General features: G+C 39.4%; 1 protein-coding gene across 1 annotated transcript in view; it reads left to right on the top strand.

Moving 5' to 3' along the window:
- The window catches only part of CBL (Cbl proto-oncogene), a 52,738-nt gene that overhangs the window by 2,097 nt on the left and 32,629 nt on the right, over positions 1 to 18,012 (top strand). The window contains exon 2 of the mRNA XM_005303777.5: positions 7,508 to 7,755. Coding sequence (XP_005303834.1) covers positions 7,508 to 7,755 — 248 coding nt within the window. The remainder of the gene's footprint in view (positions 1 to 7,507; positions 7,756 to 18,012) is intronic.

The following is an 18,012-nucleotide window of genomic DNA, read 5'->3' as shown; positions in this document are numbered from 1 at the left end:
GTTCTGTATAGACGTAACAGTCTGTTTACACACATTCTGCTACAGGATTGGGCCTGAAATAGAATATCTACTTCCTAACACAGCAAATTGCCAACCGTTAACTAGGAATTGGTTGGGGAAAGTGCGAGGAGGTGGGGAGAACTCGTGAAAAATTTTGTGAAACTTTTCTGTTGTCAATTATCTGGCCATTTCAAATACGCACAAACTCAAATAGGCATATAAGAAAATAGTTGATGGGTGCACATATGATATGGGATCTTACAGATCAGACAGATACGCTATATTTGTATCTGTACAGTGACCTAAATTCATTAACCCATAAAATTAGTTGGTATCCTGCAAAAGCATTCAGGCATTGCTGTTCTTCAGGTGTGGCTAATGAATTTCCTACACAAGCGAACAGTTGTCCAAGAGCTGTATTCCATTCTCTCCGCACATTTTGACATGTGCCCAACTTCCATCTGAAGAAGTTTTATTTTTGTTTCATATTAATTTTGTCCCATGTTCTTCCCACAGTTGCCTTCGGTGATACATAATGAGGCCAAAGCTCCAGTGTTGGGCAGCGCTCCTTCGTATATCCAGTGGGATGTTCATCTTCAGTTACCTCTTTTTACTCATTATTTATGCCTTGGCTGTTGATGTGGGGTTCTGTAGTGAGGCTTGCGTTGGGTTTCTTGACTTGTGACAAGGGCTTCATCAACTAGGATCCTCAAATTTTAACGAATCGCATTCTTATCGGTTCGAATTTGAAATAAATACTGTAGTTGTAGAGCTAATTATTTGACTGGTTACTGCACAGGCACCAGCATATAATCCAAGTATTTAGAAAGTTCTGTTTTCAGTAAATCTCAAAATTTGACAGTTGCAAGAATAAATAAGCATGTCACTTTAAACAAAAATTGGACACTCGATAATCTCTTTCCAGTTACTTAGATGGATCTCATTCATGGTATTCTGAGTGCATCTAGCATGTCAATGTTAAACCTTGTCTACACTGGCACTTTACAGCACTGAAACTTTCACGCTCAGGGGATGTCAAAAAACACCCCCCTGAGCAATGCAAGTTTCAGCGCTGTAAAGTGCCAGTGTAGACAGTGCCGCGCTCCCAGCGCTGGGAGTTACTCCCCTTGTGGGGGTGGGTTTTTTTTTTTTACAGTCACGGCAGCGCTTTAATGTTGGTAATGAAGACATACCCTTAGTTGTCAGTGAAATCTTGTGTTGGTTTGCCATCTGCACCCTCATAGCTTGTTTGGACTTCACTTCTGCGGCCCACTGCCTTATGTGAAAGCAGCCATTTAAATAACAAGTAAAATCACTAGCCAGATAAATGGTTGGTTTGGGTGTGGTGTTCAAAGTTTAGTTCACACTTTCGGGGAAAGTATACTCATACATTCCTTTTTAGCTGTTGGCAGGTCCTTTTAACACTTGAGTGCAAGCTGTGGCTTGTCTGAGTTGTGTGGCCTGGTGCACCTTGTTTAGGAGCTAAAATAGTATTTGGGCTGTGCTAGGCCTCTTTACCCCTTCCAAAAAACCAAACCAAAAATGACTTTGTCCTGACACAGAGTATCACTGATTGGAATAGTTTTGTTCCCCATTGAAGGCCGCTTCTGTTCTATTTCATGAGGATAAAACAGTCCTTTTGAAAGCTGATGTATCTTCAAATATTTGGCCACTTTGTAGATAAATATTTATATATTAATTGCAGCTGGAGTCCCTGATCAGGCCCCTGTCATGCTAGGTGCTGTACAGATACAGAAGTAGGTAAAGTCCATGTCCCAGAGAGTTTACAGTATGTAGGTCAGACTCTTTAGGGCCACACCACCTACAGTTTTGTTAGAGTATCTGCCCCACTCTGGTAAACATTAAAATAACAAAACCTTGTACCTTTAATATGTTTCAGTGCCTTTTGATGTGATTAAATAGGATCCTGGAATATGAGGTTGTAGTACAGTTTTTGAAACTTTGCTAAAGTAGGACAGGAAACCTTTTAAGTTCTGTAGGCAAGTATTCTGTCTTTGTTCTGTAAGACAAGAACTAGCGTATGATTGATTAACATGGTTATAAACACAGTTTGCCTATTCAAGTATGCAAGATTACACATGCTGCTATATTATATGCAGTTCTGGCATATAGCATCTGTTATATTGCACATCTGTATATTACCGGCCACCTTGAAATTTCACTCCTTTGTGTATTCTAGATGTTTGATGGCAACTTATGAACTTCATCTAAATCCAGCAGTTTGCTTTCTTATCTAGAGGTTGAATCATGCCTTTGAGGCTCTGCTGTTATGAGCCTTCAAAGTGCAGCGGCAAATAGCACACTAAGCATCTCAGTCACTTCTTTGCACTGGCTGTAGCCATCCTATACATTTTCACTAGGCTAAAGTGGGAGGAACTGATTTCAGTCTCATTTATCCTATTTCCTCATCTTTTCACTGTGTTAAGCCATTAAAGCAGGGCTTAAGATCAGAAAATTTATTAATGTAGTAAAGTAACTTGTTAGTGCTGCGTCTCGGCAGGAGGGAGTTGCTTTATATATTTTTGTCGATAATGCAATTGATAATTTATCTTCAGAACCTAATCTAGGCAGCAGAATAATACAAATAACATCCAGGGTATGTCCACACAGTGTAGCTCGGAATGAGCCTCCCACCCCAGGCAGACAGACTTGTCCTAGCAGGGCTCATGCCGGCACACTTAAAATAGCTGTGTGGAGGTTGCAGCATTGGCAGAGGATTGGGCTAGGGTTGGCTTGAGCTAAAGTGGCTAATCCAAGACTCTGCCGATACCATGATGTCCACACAGCTATTTTTAGTATGCTATCGCAAGTCTTTCTACCCAAGCTGGGAGGCTTGCTCCCTGCTGCAATGAAGACATTACCTAACACTGTTCTTGGGCATTTGAGGAACTGGTTGTGGAAATTCTAAAATACTTAGAGGGGTTTTGAAACTGGATGGGACGGAAGAATAGTAGATTTCACATTACAGGATGGAGAAGAAACTGGTGGCGGCTGAGCTAAAATGGCAAACACCTCTCTAACCTAAATATGGATGTAATTCAGCACATTTTTATAATTAACATCTGGAAATTTTGTTGCAAGTCACCCCTAATAGTAGTGATGTGGTCAGGTGTGGCTTTGGCGGAGGCTGAGAAGTTGATAGGTACTGAGTTGCTGATGTTTCAAGGAAAAAGGAGATGCTTGACTTTGGGGGAAAGGAAGAAAACTTCAAACTCCTCATAGGTCTGTTTAGGAAAACAGTGTGGGAAGGGAAATAGGAGTTGGGAAGTCAATAGAGAGAGAACTATCACTCCTAGGTTGTTTTTGTTTGTTTGTTTTTGTTTCAAGGTTACTGTCAAATCATAACTTGCAAACAAATTTTTGCACCTATGTTGTTAACCTCCTGAACTCTTTTTACTTACCCTTGTTACAAGTTCTAAAGAATAGAGAAGAAATTATTTTTTAGTTTTTTTTTTTTTTTTTTTTTTACTTAGTGCTTTTGACAGCACTTTGTGAAGTCGGTTTCACTGTTTCCTCATTCTAGTCATAGTTCCCCTATTTTTGTAAGTCTTTAACATAGCAGCAAGGAAGAGAAAAACATTTAAAAAATAGGAAATGTGATGGTAAAACTACAGTGTCCCTTTTACAAGGCTAGAAGAAAATTTAAAAATCCAGTATACTTGTAGTAATTTATGCTAGTTGTTAATGTTTTTCATTTCTTTCAGCTTGGAAACGGAAAATCAATTTCAGTACTGTTTGTAGTCAGTTTAATTTTCAGGTGCTCCTTGCTGAGAGTTTAAAACATTGGAAGGGAATGTTTGTTCACAAACAACTGTTTTCATTTAAATGATTAAAAATATAGAAACATTTCTGTTGGTAAAAGCTTTAGTTTTAAAATAGTTTTACAGTGAGACCAAATTTCAGTTGACAGTGTCCATTTAAGACCACAGCTATTTTTAAGTCACTTAAAAAAACAGAAATGACTTCTCTTTACTCTGAGCACACCTAATGTAAGGTATTTGTTGTCTTTCTGGATTCACTGTGGTAGCTGCCAATCATGGGGAGAGAATGAATGGAGTGCATGGTAACTTGCTAATACTCTGCTGGTTTCTCAGAGCTGTGAACATTCCTTTTAACGTTATCATGATGCAGCAAGTGCACGGGTAGAGAAGTAAACAAAGTGCAACTTTTTTTTTTCCTGATGTATTAAGAAAAGTCAGTTTGCTAAATGACAGCTTGTAGGCAAGTAACTTTATTATTTGAGTGTTGTTATTGGTTGCTTTTAAAACCACGTATGGGGAGTTGTGAACTTCAGCTCTTGAAATAGGTGTCCGTCTGGTGAATAATTAAACTTATTTAAAATTCATCAGGTAATAAAACCAAGCTTTTCTTGTCTGTAAACCATTTACTGTGGATATTCATATGGGGTATTTTAATGAAAAAGTTTTATAGAGGTTGGAGAATATGACCTGTCTGCAGAATTTTTTGCTTTTCTGAGAAAACATGTCGGATATTAATATCAATATCCAATAAGTCTGTATAGTTACTGACATGCAGTAGGTCTGCTTCCTACATAGCTGGATAGTTTCAAGAGATAACAGCCTGTGCCATTTCCTATTATAGCTGACCCAAAGAAATGACTGTTCTGTGTTTTTGACTTGTCTGCTTCCTTCATGTGGTTTCCCTACAACACACCAAGAATAGGTTTAAACCCAATTGTTTAAATAACAAACTAGACCGGTAGGAGCAATAATGGTGCTATCTGTAGCTTGCTTTGGGGACATGTTTAGGATCCTTCCATGCTGCCAAGTGAAACTATGGTCTCAGAAGACAATTGTGTCGTTCCCTGATAAGGTTCATTTTACAATGTATGAAAGAAGCACCCTAAAGAAGCACCAATTGCAGCAGCAGTCTTGTGATAACTCCTCTCTTTGTTTAGATCTCCTAGTATTTGTCAGTTCAGAATGGAGGGGAAGTTTGTTTGGCTAGATTGTTTCCCACCTGTACATTTGGTGCTCCTCCAGAGTATAATTGCTTCTCATTATGAAAATCATATTCACCTGTCTGAGACTTGATGCAGTCAATCAGTCATTCCTTTGATGGAAATGGAAGCCTCTCAGTGGAGCCATGCATTATTGAAAGACGTGTAACTTCTCCACACTGTGTTTCTTGCACGTATCCTAGAAGGCTGAGTGAAATGCTAGAGCTCCATTTCAGACTAAATTAGTTATTTGGTTTAAATATTTACTTTTCAGTCACAGCTTGTGAGGCAAAAGTAATGGAATAAGTGTTTAAGTGTGTAATAATATAGAGATCCAGTTAACTTTTTCAGAATGTTACCTGATAGCATCTAGTAGTTTTTTACCAGGTTTTGTGAAGGTGCTGTTCTGCATAGTGGCACCGGGTTGTTCTTGGGACTTTCTTATCTACCTTCCTAAAGCCTTCTGAAGAAAGTGATCTTCTGCAGCATTTTGATGAGATCTGCTTTGTAATATCCTTTTGCACATCACTGGTGTCAATTTAGACCTCAGTCATGCCTTTTGATATTAGGAAGTCAAAACCGTGTTTTTACACTTCAGTAGAAAGCTTTTGGAAATTATTGCACCAGCCTTATTTTATGTTTGAGGTAAACGCTCCAAAGACTAGAGCTGTTAGTTGAGTCTTATTCCCAATTGCTTGTTTTTGTCGTTTCGAAAAGATGGCTTTAGAACAAAAGCATTGAATATTGCTTTGTCATGCTAAGCCAGTATTTCAGCACTTTGTTGGAGCTCAGAGAGCCCTAATAACTTAGAAAGTTGCATTATGTCTTCTGTAGCTAGCTTTCTCTCTCCCTTGACTGGGTAATAGAGAATCTTGGCTGTGATGGATACAGACAAGGCCTTTCTCTGTGAGGTGTATGATCCTTTTTTAATACTGTTTTTCCTATTGATTAAACTTGTTTTCATGAGCTTTGTCATGTAGTCGCTCTGTTGTAGAGCACGAACGTTCAGAGAGCTGTCTGGTCATATACGGTTACAGCATCAGCATTCTCTTTGCAGGTTGAATGAAATTTTTCTATTCAGTTATGGTGCCTAACCTGTTAAGTAGAAGCAAAAATAGATGCATATAAAATGGCAAAAAGTTTCCTTACTGATAAGCCTATTAATTTGTTTTGCACAGTGTACTTGTGGTTATAATTGACTCAAATTCTTACTAGCTAGGAATGTGTAGATAATCTTACTGCTGTAATACAAATTAGAAAACCTTTCCATTAGAAAGAGTAGGTATTAAGGTAGTAAGAAAAAATTAATCTCCAAGACATGCAGGGTAATTTGCTAGAAAGTAGGTTACCATCGTCTAATTAACTTTCATTTCATCACTGACACGTAAAACTAGAGCAGCAAGTGCTTTTGTGAACAGATTCACACAAGGGAGAGAAATAACTGCAGAGGGTCAAATTCTGCTCTCACATTTGCATGCAACTTATGAAGTCAATGGAGATGCATATCTGGGGACCCAGAACTATATTCCTGTCAGTAAGCTGTTTACTGCTAAAGTTAATAGAGTATTTCAAATGAGATTTGGGGGTCTCTGCTTTCTGTACAGAAAACCTTTTTTTGTGTTCACTGTTGATAGCTGTATAGTTGCTTTTATGCTTGTCATTCATTGTAAATGTATACATTCAGGGTCAAGTTTTTCATTCAAGTGGACCCCAGTAGTAATGTATTCTCCATTATAGGGCTTGTGTACACAGGGAAATTTACTGGAATGATTACGTTTATGTCACATATAAACTACACTGGAAAAATACACTGTTATTCTGGAGCAAGAGTGCCCATGTTGGGAGTTACATCAGTGTAGCTGCAGCAGTATCATTATACCAGTACATTTCCCCATGTAGACAAGCCCCAAGTCTGGATCATATCTTTTTGGCAGAAGTATCTGGCAAGACCGCAGCTTCATTACCAAAGACTACCTAAATCAGTGGCTCTCAAATGTTTGTACTGGTGACCCCTTTCACACAGCAAGTCTCTGAGTGCGACCCTCCTCTTATAAATTAAAAACACTTATTTATATATTTAACACCATTATAAATGCTGGAGGCAAAGCAGGGTTTGGGGTGGAGGCTGACAGCTCGTGATCCCCATGTAATAATCTCGTGACCCCCTGAGGGGTCCCGACCCCCAGTTTGAGAACCCCTGACCTAAATGATCTAATGAAATATTATTGCATCAAATATTTTAAGATTAATTTTGTGAGAGATGTAACCTTCTGGAACCTAGACGTCAGTGCTCATGAAAACATGTTAGTCTGCAGATTGCGATTTTTATAATGGGTGGAAATCTGTTCAGGGACTAGTGCGTTTGGGCAGATGCAGTATAATGTGAAATTATTTATATTTCAGCGTATCTTCTTTTGCATTTCAAGCCATGTCACTGATCATCTATTTAAACAATATTTACTTGTAATTTTTAAATAGTCTTAAAATCTCAAAATGGTGACTTTTCCCATTATTCATTTATTGCAGGTGGTGCGTTTATGTCAGAACCCAAAACTGGCACTGAAGAACAGCCCACCCTATATTCTAGATCTGCTACCTGATACGTATCAGCATCTACGAACCATCCTGTCACGCTATGAGGGGAAGATGGAGACCCTAGGAGAAAATGAGTACTTCAGGGTCTTCATGGAGAACCTGATGAAGAAGACCAAACAGACCATCAGCCTCTTTAAGGAAGGGAAGGAGAGGATGTATGAGGAGAACTCTCAACCTAGGTAATGGGGAGAAGTTACTACAAATACTTGCAGCACAAGTCTAGCTGAGTGGGTGAGACCTTGAATTGAACAGCTTGGTAGTTGGTATGTGGGAAGGAAGAAATCAGTGGTGAAGAGATTTAAGGTTAGCTGGAGAGGGTAACGTTTGAAGTAAAATATTATTCTGTGCTAGAATGAAGGCAAGGAGAGGACATGAATATGAAGAGAGATTCATATTCCAGATCTGACCATTCCTGCCTCTGACTTAGCTTTCATTTGCGTCACGCTGGTATATAGAATAAGATTTATGTTCTGAATCAGTTTTCAAATTTATGTCTGAGATGTACCCGAGTACAGCTCCATGCCAAAGTAAAGAGCACCAATAAGGTTCTTTTGTATGTAAATCTGTAAAGACTTCAGAATAGCTTGTTCTGTGGTTTAAAACGAAGTACTTAATATTGAAAGACTTAATTTTACAAACTTTAATTGTTGGAGTCGTGACCTCTCTGTTAATTTGATTGTAGTTCTGGAGGTTTGATAAAGGAAAAAAAACCACCCTGAAGCGTAGGAGGCAAAGGGAAGGAAATCAAGAGATTGTCCTACAGTTCTCTCCCTTCTTTCATACCATACTAGAATTTGAAGTTAGGGTGAAGCTCTGATTTGCACGTAATTGATCTATTTTGAAATTAAAGGAACCTGAGCATATTCAGAGGTCTCCGAGGGAGAGGCATGTTCTTTTGGCAAGTCACTTTATTAGTAATGTCCTATTACTAAAAGTAGTATGCATATATGGCTGCTACTTTAGCTGTTTGATCCAACTGAGAGCAAGGTTTTGTTGACTAACATCAACAAAGTAGAGATAGACAGGACTGCTCTTGGGTGCCTCCATTTGTTTTTCGTTGAAGATTCTCAAAGGGAATTTTTCTCTTCCCTGAGAGTGCGGTTCTATAGGTTTCCATCTTGTCACCGTTCTCATTTAATCTGCATACTTGGGTGTTGCAATGTTTATTGGGGAAACATGGTGTTTTTGGCATGCTGATACTTTACATCTCATCTGACCCAGCTATAGTAGTTCAGTTAGCTGCCTTACCTAGTGACTTCTTGAGATTGGAGAAAAGAATGGAGGGCTAGACTCTGTCTGATAAAACATGGCGGTGGCTGGGTGGTTTGGAAAACAACCAGAAAATGTGATGAGAATATTTGCTCCTTTGTCAGTGAGGATATGTCTGTTTGCAGTCTAGGTGGCTGGTTAGACTTCTAGCTGCTTTTACATGGTCAAGTGTCGGTAACAGCGACTGACTTTTTTTCATCTACAGATGACCATGAGTTTGACTGTTTTGGATTCAAATGTTACACTTGTCATTCATGCCTTTATTACCTCAATTTAAACTACTTCATTACTGAAGCTTGTGCAGAATTTGGCAGACCACTAATTAAGTGCGGTATCTCACCGTAAGCACATTACACCAGTGCTCTGTGATCTGCATTGGCTGCCTGTTGGTTTCTGGGTGGATTTTATGTGGTTGGTTTTGAATTATAAACTCTAAATGGACTGAGGCCTGCCTACGTGTGAGGTACCTCCTCCCTCCTTGTGCCCAGCTGTCACAGCTGAGATCAGCAGACACTTGAGCTGGAGTCCCCGAAGTATAAGAAATGGGAGCCGGGGATGGGGGTGGAAAGGTTACCAGCAGGAGGTCCTCTTTGTGGGCACTTTGGCATTGGAACTTGCTCCCCACTTGGACCAAAATAGCCTGAATGTGAAGGGCATTGCAGCATGCTCAGGAGGTTATCTGTTCATTGGCTTTTAGGGAGGGAGGAGAGGTATGGTCACTTTAAGTGGCAAGAGGTTGATGGAGGGAGGGAGGGGGAAGGGTTAATGCTAATTTATATTTATTTAGCCTCTGGTGGTACAAGATAATGGAGGGAGTCATAGAAAGGGTATATTTGTATTGAACTACTTTCAAAGGGCGCCTAGGGCAATGGAATAGGTGCAGTTTATTCTTTATGTACAAACTGAAGTAAATAGAAAAATGTAGAACTAGCTGGATCAGTTGACTTTAGTTGCAACTGAATGACTTAAGTGGCTGAAGCCTTTGCAGCTATTTGCTTCTAATATTTTTGAAACCAAAATGGGAAGTGATGGAGCCACTTTGCATAAATGTTTCTTGATGATTTTTTATTTTAATGTATTCATGTAATATGGCTTCATTATTACTGTTTTGATTTCCCCCTTTCCATGACCACTCAGGGGTTTAAGTAGTATTCTGTTAAGTTATTTTACTTTTAGATGGTGCCTCACTAAAAATCTCCTCATAGCGATTTGAAGTTTTCCGGTAATTTCTTGAATGTGGGAGGGGAAAATGGAACTAAAAGCTGCTGTTTAGCGTTGCTTTTTGACAAATTTGTGATTTTGATTAGCAAGGATTATGCTACACTTCAGAGTTTGCTTCAAAGCTGTAAAGCTATCTGCCTTTAAAATTTAATTCCAGTTTTCTGTAGAAGGATTTCAAGGTTTGGGGCCAGTATAATGAGTGAAGCCAAATTAAACTACTGGATTGTCCCTTAAGGGAAAATTGCTGCTTCTATAGACTCAGATTGACTCTTCATAGATATGAGAATTGAAACGAGGGGTAGGGCAGGGAAGACTTCTCAACTGGAAACACTTGAATATGTATGAAAAGTTTTAAAAAAAATAGTGGATGTAATGGGGAGGGGGCTTGAGCACGCATGCCTAGGGAATAACTCACTTTTAGCTTGACATATTATGGGAGTGAGAGTGTTCAATGGAAACCTGCAGTCATTTCGGCTTAGCTCAAATCAAAACGTGCATGATGCAAGAAGCATTTGTCACCATGGATTAACTGTGTAAACTGTATTTTAATTAAAACTGGCCTTTGGGTCTTTGCTGGAGTTTTCTATCTTGCTGGAAAACCTTTTGGGACACTGGCAACCTGGGAACCCAAGGTAAGACTGTAAACTGCTCTGCTGTGTAGTGAACTGCACAAACACTTCAATGTAAGGTTAATTTTAAACCTTTTGTTAAGAGCTTTTTGATTGGAAACTAGCTTGCTTTGGGCTCCCGTGCCATCACAAATGACCTTGTCCAGATCAATCCACCTCTAGTACTAGGCTCAGAAGTGGTACAGTACTGAACATACACTAGAGTACACTAACCTGTTGATTGTTTCAGTACTCTGATCCATCATCTGAGCAGATGCCAACTGACAGGCAACATCAATTGTTTAAGTCCAAAATTTTAGCCACAAGAATTGATCTTCTGACTTCTGTTCCCTAGGTAGTTCCATAGCACTGACATGAGAGAAGCAAAGAAGAAAAAAAATAACTGTATAGATTTAAAACAAAAAGGCATATTTCAGCTAATATTCAAAGCATGTTAATTGACAAGAGGGGTATTCCAAATTGGTACGTATGAGCTGCAAAACGAGTGCTTTTACAGGCAATTTTACTGTCTGCCAGATGGGATCCGACTAGCAGTCCCTCTCTAGAGTCGTGTTTCTGATGGATTGACAATCAGACCCTACATCTGCAGAAGTGAAAATTTTTGGCCTGTCAGAATTGGTAAGCATGCTGGTATAATTAAATCACAGCCCTGCTTCTTTCACCTTCTCCTTCCTTACTCTCCATCCATTTCTCAACCCAGAAAGAAGTAGTTACTGTTGTGTGGATTAAGCAGTTTTCCTCGGACTACACTTTAGGTATACTTTAGCCCAGGGGCTGGCAACCTTTCAGAAGTGGTGTGCCGAGTCTTCATTTATTCACTCTAATTTAAGGTTTTGCGTGCCAGTCATATATTCTAACGTTTTTGGAAGGTCTCTTTCTAGAAGTCTATAATATATAACTAAACTATTGTTGTATGTAAAGTAAATAAGGTTTTAAAAATGTTTAAGAAGCTTCATTTAAAATTCAATTAAAATGCAGATCTTATCAGTTTAGTGTGATCCTTGCCCTTGCTTTTCCTTGCTGAGTTTTCCCATGTCTGGCACCTATTTGGATACTTTAAGCTGCACACAGGCTTCTGAGTGATCAGTTGTTAACTGGCTCCACGAGGGACAGAGGACATTTCATGTGTGAAAATACCTGTTCACACAGGTACGTGGATCCAAATGCTGAAAGCATCGCAAATGCAATTTTCTTCAAACAGTTAAATTTCACTGGCAGGGACGTCCAGCAGGTCAGAATAGAGGCCCCATGATCTCTCTCGGTAGGTTCAAGTGTCCTCTGCAGATCTCCAAATTTTGATGCCCACAATTCTGAATTTTTTAACTGAATGAGCTGCATTTCGAAATCTTCAACACCTATCCACTGAAATACAGACCAATCCAAGTCACTTTTTTTGAACCAGGTTTAATTAGAAAAGAAAGCATTGGGCCAAATAGGTGGAAATCTTGAAATCTGTCAGAAAATTATCATTCCTGTTCTTGCACGTACATTCTAATCTCAACGTCAAACGCAGTGCGCTGTTCCACGTGGTGTGATAGTGATGTAAGCAGCAAATCAGGACTTAAAAATATCCCAGCACAGTGGCGCTGCAACAATTTTTAAGGTGGGGGTGCTGAGCTGCGCCCCCTCTTGCCCCTGTCTGTACCTTTCACTGCCCCAGGCTGGGGCCAGCTGCAGAGCCCCGGGCCGGCGGCAGAGTCCCCTGGACTGGTGGCCGGGGCCAGCAGACGGAACCTCGGCTGGCAGGGCGCCGGTACCCCAGGCCAGCAGCGGAGCCCCCCGGACCAGTGGCCAGGGCCCACGCAGTGCGAGTGCCAGTGAAAATCAGCTCGCTTGCCGCAGGTTGCTTACCCCTGCTTTGGCCAGTGGGCAGTCATGAGCATGGTAGCTCTCTCACTCTTCCCATATTTCTTCAATGGGTAAAAAGGCATGGTCGGTTAGAATAGTCTAGAACATATGAATGATTCAGGCACTAACTCAAGATATCACATCTGTACAGAATATGGATTCTCTGGTTCAGATGGGAACGCTTTCAGATGTGCTTGTTGAACCTTCCGTTTTCAGCAGTGTGCTCCAATCAGGCCTATTATTGCGTTCTAGCTTGCTGTCAGGTGTCATTTAGGAACTGATTACTGTAAATTTTGGAAATCAACCACAAAATCGTAGGAGATTTAAGGTAAACTGATTGTGCTTTAAAAATAAGCTGAGCTCCCCAAATTGTTCTAGAAGTTTGTCATCAGCTGTTTTAGAACAAGCCAAGAACCCTGAATAAGAGTCTGGCATTCTTGTTCGTACTTCTTGATACGCGGTGGCATTATATACATCCTCTTGGCAAGGAAAGATGTTTCTTATTTTGTTCTTTCTTTGTTTGCCCTGGCCAGTTATAACGTGTTTGAAAACATTCTGTTTTTTCCTATTAAATGTTATTGCTTTCCATATTCTCCTTTACCCTGGTTTGCATGTTTCCTGTAGTCCTCAATTTAAACATTTATCTTCCTTCCCATCTTCTGAATTTAGCAATCACTTTGTTTCTTTCCCCAAAATTTCTCATGGTTTAGAACAAATGAATTATTTGGACATTTGCATAACTAGTGTGCAAACTGTGCAGATGTCCCTTACCAATAAATTCAACACTAAGTGGCAAATGACAAAATAAGTCACTCTTTTTGATAAGAGAACTAGTTTTTTTTTTTTTTTAAATCTTTCTGAATTCAAACTATTTTTGATCTCCAAACCAAGGAACAGGGTTCCCCCCCAAGCAACTTAAAATGATCCCCAATGCATTCTTCCAAGAGCTGGACTGAGGCAGAAATGAAGAGAGCCTGTCTGGTCATGTGCCATTCAATAGTTACAGTGGCTGCAGATGTGTGCTGCATTATGACTTTATGCACATTGTGGAGTGTAATGCTTGGCTTTCTTGGCCAGATGGGCATTTTCCCTTTCGTTTCTTAGGTCTTTTGCTGACACTCTACAGAGCAGCTTCATTATGTGTCATCTAGTGCGGAGTCACTTTGTATTTCATGGTACACTGTACAATATATGATGCTTACAACAGAGTTGTGTAGAAGCAGAATATGGCTGCCAATTGTTAAGTGTTTACTGTAAAATGAAAACTTGGCTCAGTTTAAAATGTAGTAGCAGGAAGTGAGGTTAAATTTACATCTTAAGGGTTTAGAAAATTAAGTTTCAAAGATCAGAGCATGAACCCTTGATGTATTTATTATATCTAACCTTTTTCTTTGATGCACCTGTTCCTCTGTTGTGTTCAGGAAATCATAATAGACTTGTAGAAACACTCTGTTTAGGGATGGTGGCTGAATGTCTGGGCTCCATTAGATGTGATCAGAAAATCAATCAAATGGAATTTAACCTTTCTACACTATATACTAACAATTGTTATGCAGAACGTATCCTCCTATGGTGGCTAAAACCAAGGTGAGGTTTAGCTGACTTCCAATGCTCAGTGTTCATAGCACTTTCTTTTCTTAGGACTACAACGGCTGTTTTGTAGCTTGCAGCAATGTGGTTTGGTATAAAGTGCTTCAGTGGAAATTGCTGTTGGGGCTTCCATAAACTGTTGTACAGTATTTATATATTTGGTGTCGTTTTTTTAACTCAGCTATTTCATGCTGACATCTTTAAAGATGTCATCTAAATTCTGCTTCAATTTACATGTCTGTTTAAAGATTACAGCAAAATCATGGCTGCTTTTTAAACTATGCAAGCACTACTTAACTGTGGTTGATACAAAGCCATGAATATTTTTGAATTGGCACTGATCATGGAAGCAATGAACAATAGTTTGTGCTTCAATTTAGAAATGAGAAATCCCTAAGTATACTTTTAATCTTATGGGGATGTTACATCTCTCATGCACATAGTCAATAAGTTGTGGGAAGTGCGGCCTATGTGGGTTAAGTTTGTACTTGCTAGTCAGGAACCAGGTTTCTAAATTCAGATTATGTATTTGGGAGTTCAGTAAAACATACTTGCAGTATCTGCTGGCCCCTGATTTTGGAAACCACTAGTTTTTGAAGGTTTACTTATTCTGGATTTTTTGGTCATATTAAACCCATGGGAAAATAAGGGTGGATTGCTAGATTTTTGTGGTTAATATTTGTTCTTTGTGTTCTGACCAACAAAAAGTTCCCCGGGATGGGAGTTGATCATTTTTTAGAAAAAAGTCAGTTCCTATTCTGTCTGAATATACAATATCTCCTGGTCATAGATGGGGGAAGTTGGAGTCTTGTGGGGCCATAGATGGTGGGCGGGGGGGAGGGCATTTCAGTTTATAGTGCATTGTTTAACAGAATGGCATACTTTTCTGATTATATTTGTTTTCAGTAGCACTCACAAACAAAAAGACAGAGCTTAATCTAAAAATTGGAAATAGAGTAGTGGGTGGAGTGTATCGTACTAGTAAAGTATTCACAAGGTGACTGGCCACATTTTAATACATTTCTAAAAATGTAGCCTGTCCTAGGTACCCCACAATCTTAGTCTCATATTTCACAGTAGAAGTGGGTCTCCATAAGGGATATGAGTGCAACAGGCTTTGTGGCTGAGTTCAGAAAGGTTGTTCCAGGCATAGAGGGGATGTGGAAGAAAACTCAGATGCTTGTAGGAGAAGCAACTCAATGAGGTATCAAGGTTGGTATAATTGGAGCAGAACAGATCAGGGCAATGTGAAGAGAGCTATCTATAGATAAGTAGGGATGGGGCAGGTCCTGAAAGCAGGTCACAAGGAGCTTAAACTTATGGTAGAGGGTAAGAAGCCAGTATTGAGAGAGTGGAGAGATTTAGAGAGTGGAGTGTAGATCAGAATCAAGCAAGGAAGATAATTTTAGAAATTGTATTTTGTGGGGACTGGAGGGGGTCAATTAGGAGTGACAAGGAGGCCAAAACAGAAGTTTATAGTAGTCAAGGTGGAAGAATGAGAATTTTAGTTGTAGTGATAGAAGGAAAAAGGGCATATCAGTTGTACCATCCTGCAGTGTGTTTTCCCATATGTCTCCCTTCTTTTGTGTGTGGAATCCTCTTGAAGTGAATGTGTTTGAAATAGACTGAATTGTGTAATGAACACCTAGTGGGTTGCAAGTTATATATCTGGACATATGGGACCCAGGAGAGTAAAGAAAGCTGGGGTATGGTACATATGTGTTATTAACAGCTTTAACCCTGAATGCCTAATTTGTATACACAATAGCAAATGTACTGCTTCTCTGGGGGCTAGACAAGCATGGAAGCGCACACCAAAACATTCATGTTCCTTTTATTTGGAAGATGGTAACAAAAACAAAACAAAAAGTGCATTTCCTGCGGCAATGCAAGGTTTAGTGGTTCCAGTTAATCTAATACAGTAGTACCTCTTCATGGCAATGCTGAACTTGCTTAACTGTTCATGGTATAGTTTTAACTCCCATTAACTGCAGTTCATGTTGGAATGCTTTTATTTTTATCACAGAAAGTTACAGCTACCTGTTGTAGAAATGAAAGCTATAGTTTACACAAGAGTGGCTATTAATAAACTCCCCTTGCTGTGTAAACTAGAAATGTCCGTTAATGAACTATCTTTTTGCAGTTATCTAATATCTTGCTTGGTTGAGAATACAGGAAAGGCAAATAATTTACTCGTCCATAAATATAGATATGAAGTGTCTCAATTTGCTGGGTATTAATATCTTCTCTAAGTGGTGGAAATGGGCTGCTTCTATCCTCTGAATCAGTTGATAGGACAGTCTACTGCAGATATAATTTCCATTTTATATTTTTAAACAAAATTCAGCCTTCAAACCATGTCTAATACAAGTGCCACACTGTAGTGTAGACAAAAGGGGGTTTTCCGTCACTGTAGTAAAGAGGCGATAGCTAGATTGACAATAAAATCTTCCTCTGACCTAGCGGTGCCTGCACCAGGGATTAAGTCAGTTTAACATCATCTCTCAGGGGTACTTGTGGCACCTTAGAGACTAACAAATTTATTAGAGCATAAGCTGTCGTGGACTACAGCCCACTTCTTCGGATGCATATAGAATGGAACATACAGACTAACACGGCTGCTACTCTGAAATCTCTCAGGGGTTGACCTAAACTTTAGATGTGGACCAGACCATAGTCTCTCCGTGGCTGAGGATGGAGATATATATAGACTCTGCGGTGGAAAGGAAGCATTAGAAGTTGAGAAGGCGACTGTAGATGAAGTGTTAAATAACTTAAATATTATTTGCTTTCTTTTTGCTATTTGCATAGGTAGGCTATATGGTTAAGGTACGGTTAACTAAAAAAAACCCCCTACTCTTCTGTGTAAGAATATATATTGATAGATCATGTGCTGACGATGCTAAAATTCTCTGAATTTAACATCACGTTGCTGACTTGAGAAGTTGGAACATGTTTAATTGTCATGCTGTCTGACAGCAAGACTTAGGTGATGCTGCCTCAGTAGGATTTCATACTCTACGCTTGCTCCAGGGTATAGAATTACTAATCCATGCAGGAAGAAAGCTGTAGATATTTACTGTCTTTTGTAAAGGAGAGTACTTACATGTGTCTAAAAGGGGAAGGAAACAGACCCCACAGAAAGATATAAAAAAGCTTAGTTTGTTTGCTTTAAACCATTGATTCTTAGATTCTGACCCACAAAAAGTCCAGCAAGAAAACTTCTGACTGGACCAATGAACTTGTCTCCTAACACTCAGGGGGAATGGGAAAGAATGCAGCGGGGGGGGGGGACACAGCTAATGAATGAGGTGCGAAAGAGCCCTCCTTCTGTCACTTCCTTCTGATGCAGCTAACACTTCAAAAAGAAAGAAAAAGGAAAAAGAAAAAAAGAAAACCCATAACACTACAATACTTGTGGAGCCTACATCTGCATTTAAATGAGAACATCTTAAAGACAAGAGCAGGCTCAAAGGCTGTCCACAAGAAAGGCTTCCTTGCCAAGCTGCAGCATATAAGCTCTAATTGCCTGCTTGCAAGGAGAAACCATTACCATTTAAATTTCTGGGGGGAAATATTAATCTGTTCCTTACATTTGGGCTTTAATAGAGAGATTAGGTGTTGAATTTCATATTCAAAACTGTAACCAATTACAGCTCTTGCCAATGGAATAGCATAAACTTTCATTATTTTCACTTTCCTCCCATTATAAATAATATTTTCATGCAGATGCAATGTTATAAGTGAAATTGAGCTTTTGGACTATTACACAGTAATAAATAGATGGGATTTTGATCTCTCTGGATGTGTTTCCTCTGTGTATCGGAGTCTAAAATAAGTTTTCTAGGAAATTAGTTTACCTCATGGACTCTAGTTTTA

This window comes from Chrysemys picta, chromosome 16 (assembly GCF_011386835.1).
Source record: "Chrysemys picta bellii isolate R12L10 chromosome 16, ASM1138683v2, whole genome shotgun sequence".
Classification (NCBI taxonomy): domain Eukaryota; kingdom Metazoa; phylum Chordata; order Testudines; family Emydidae; genus Chrysemys; species Chrysemys picta.
The sequence above is the reverse complement of the archived record's forward strand: the minus strand, read 5'-3'. Positions and strand labels throughout refer to the sequence as shown.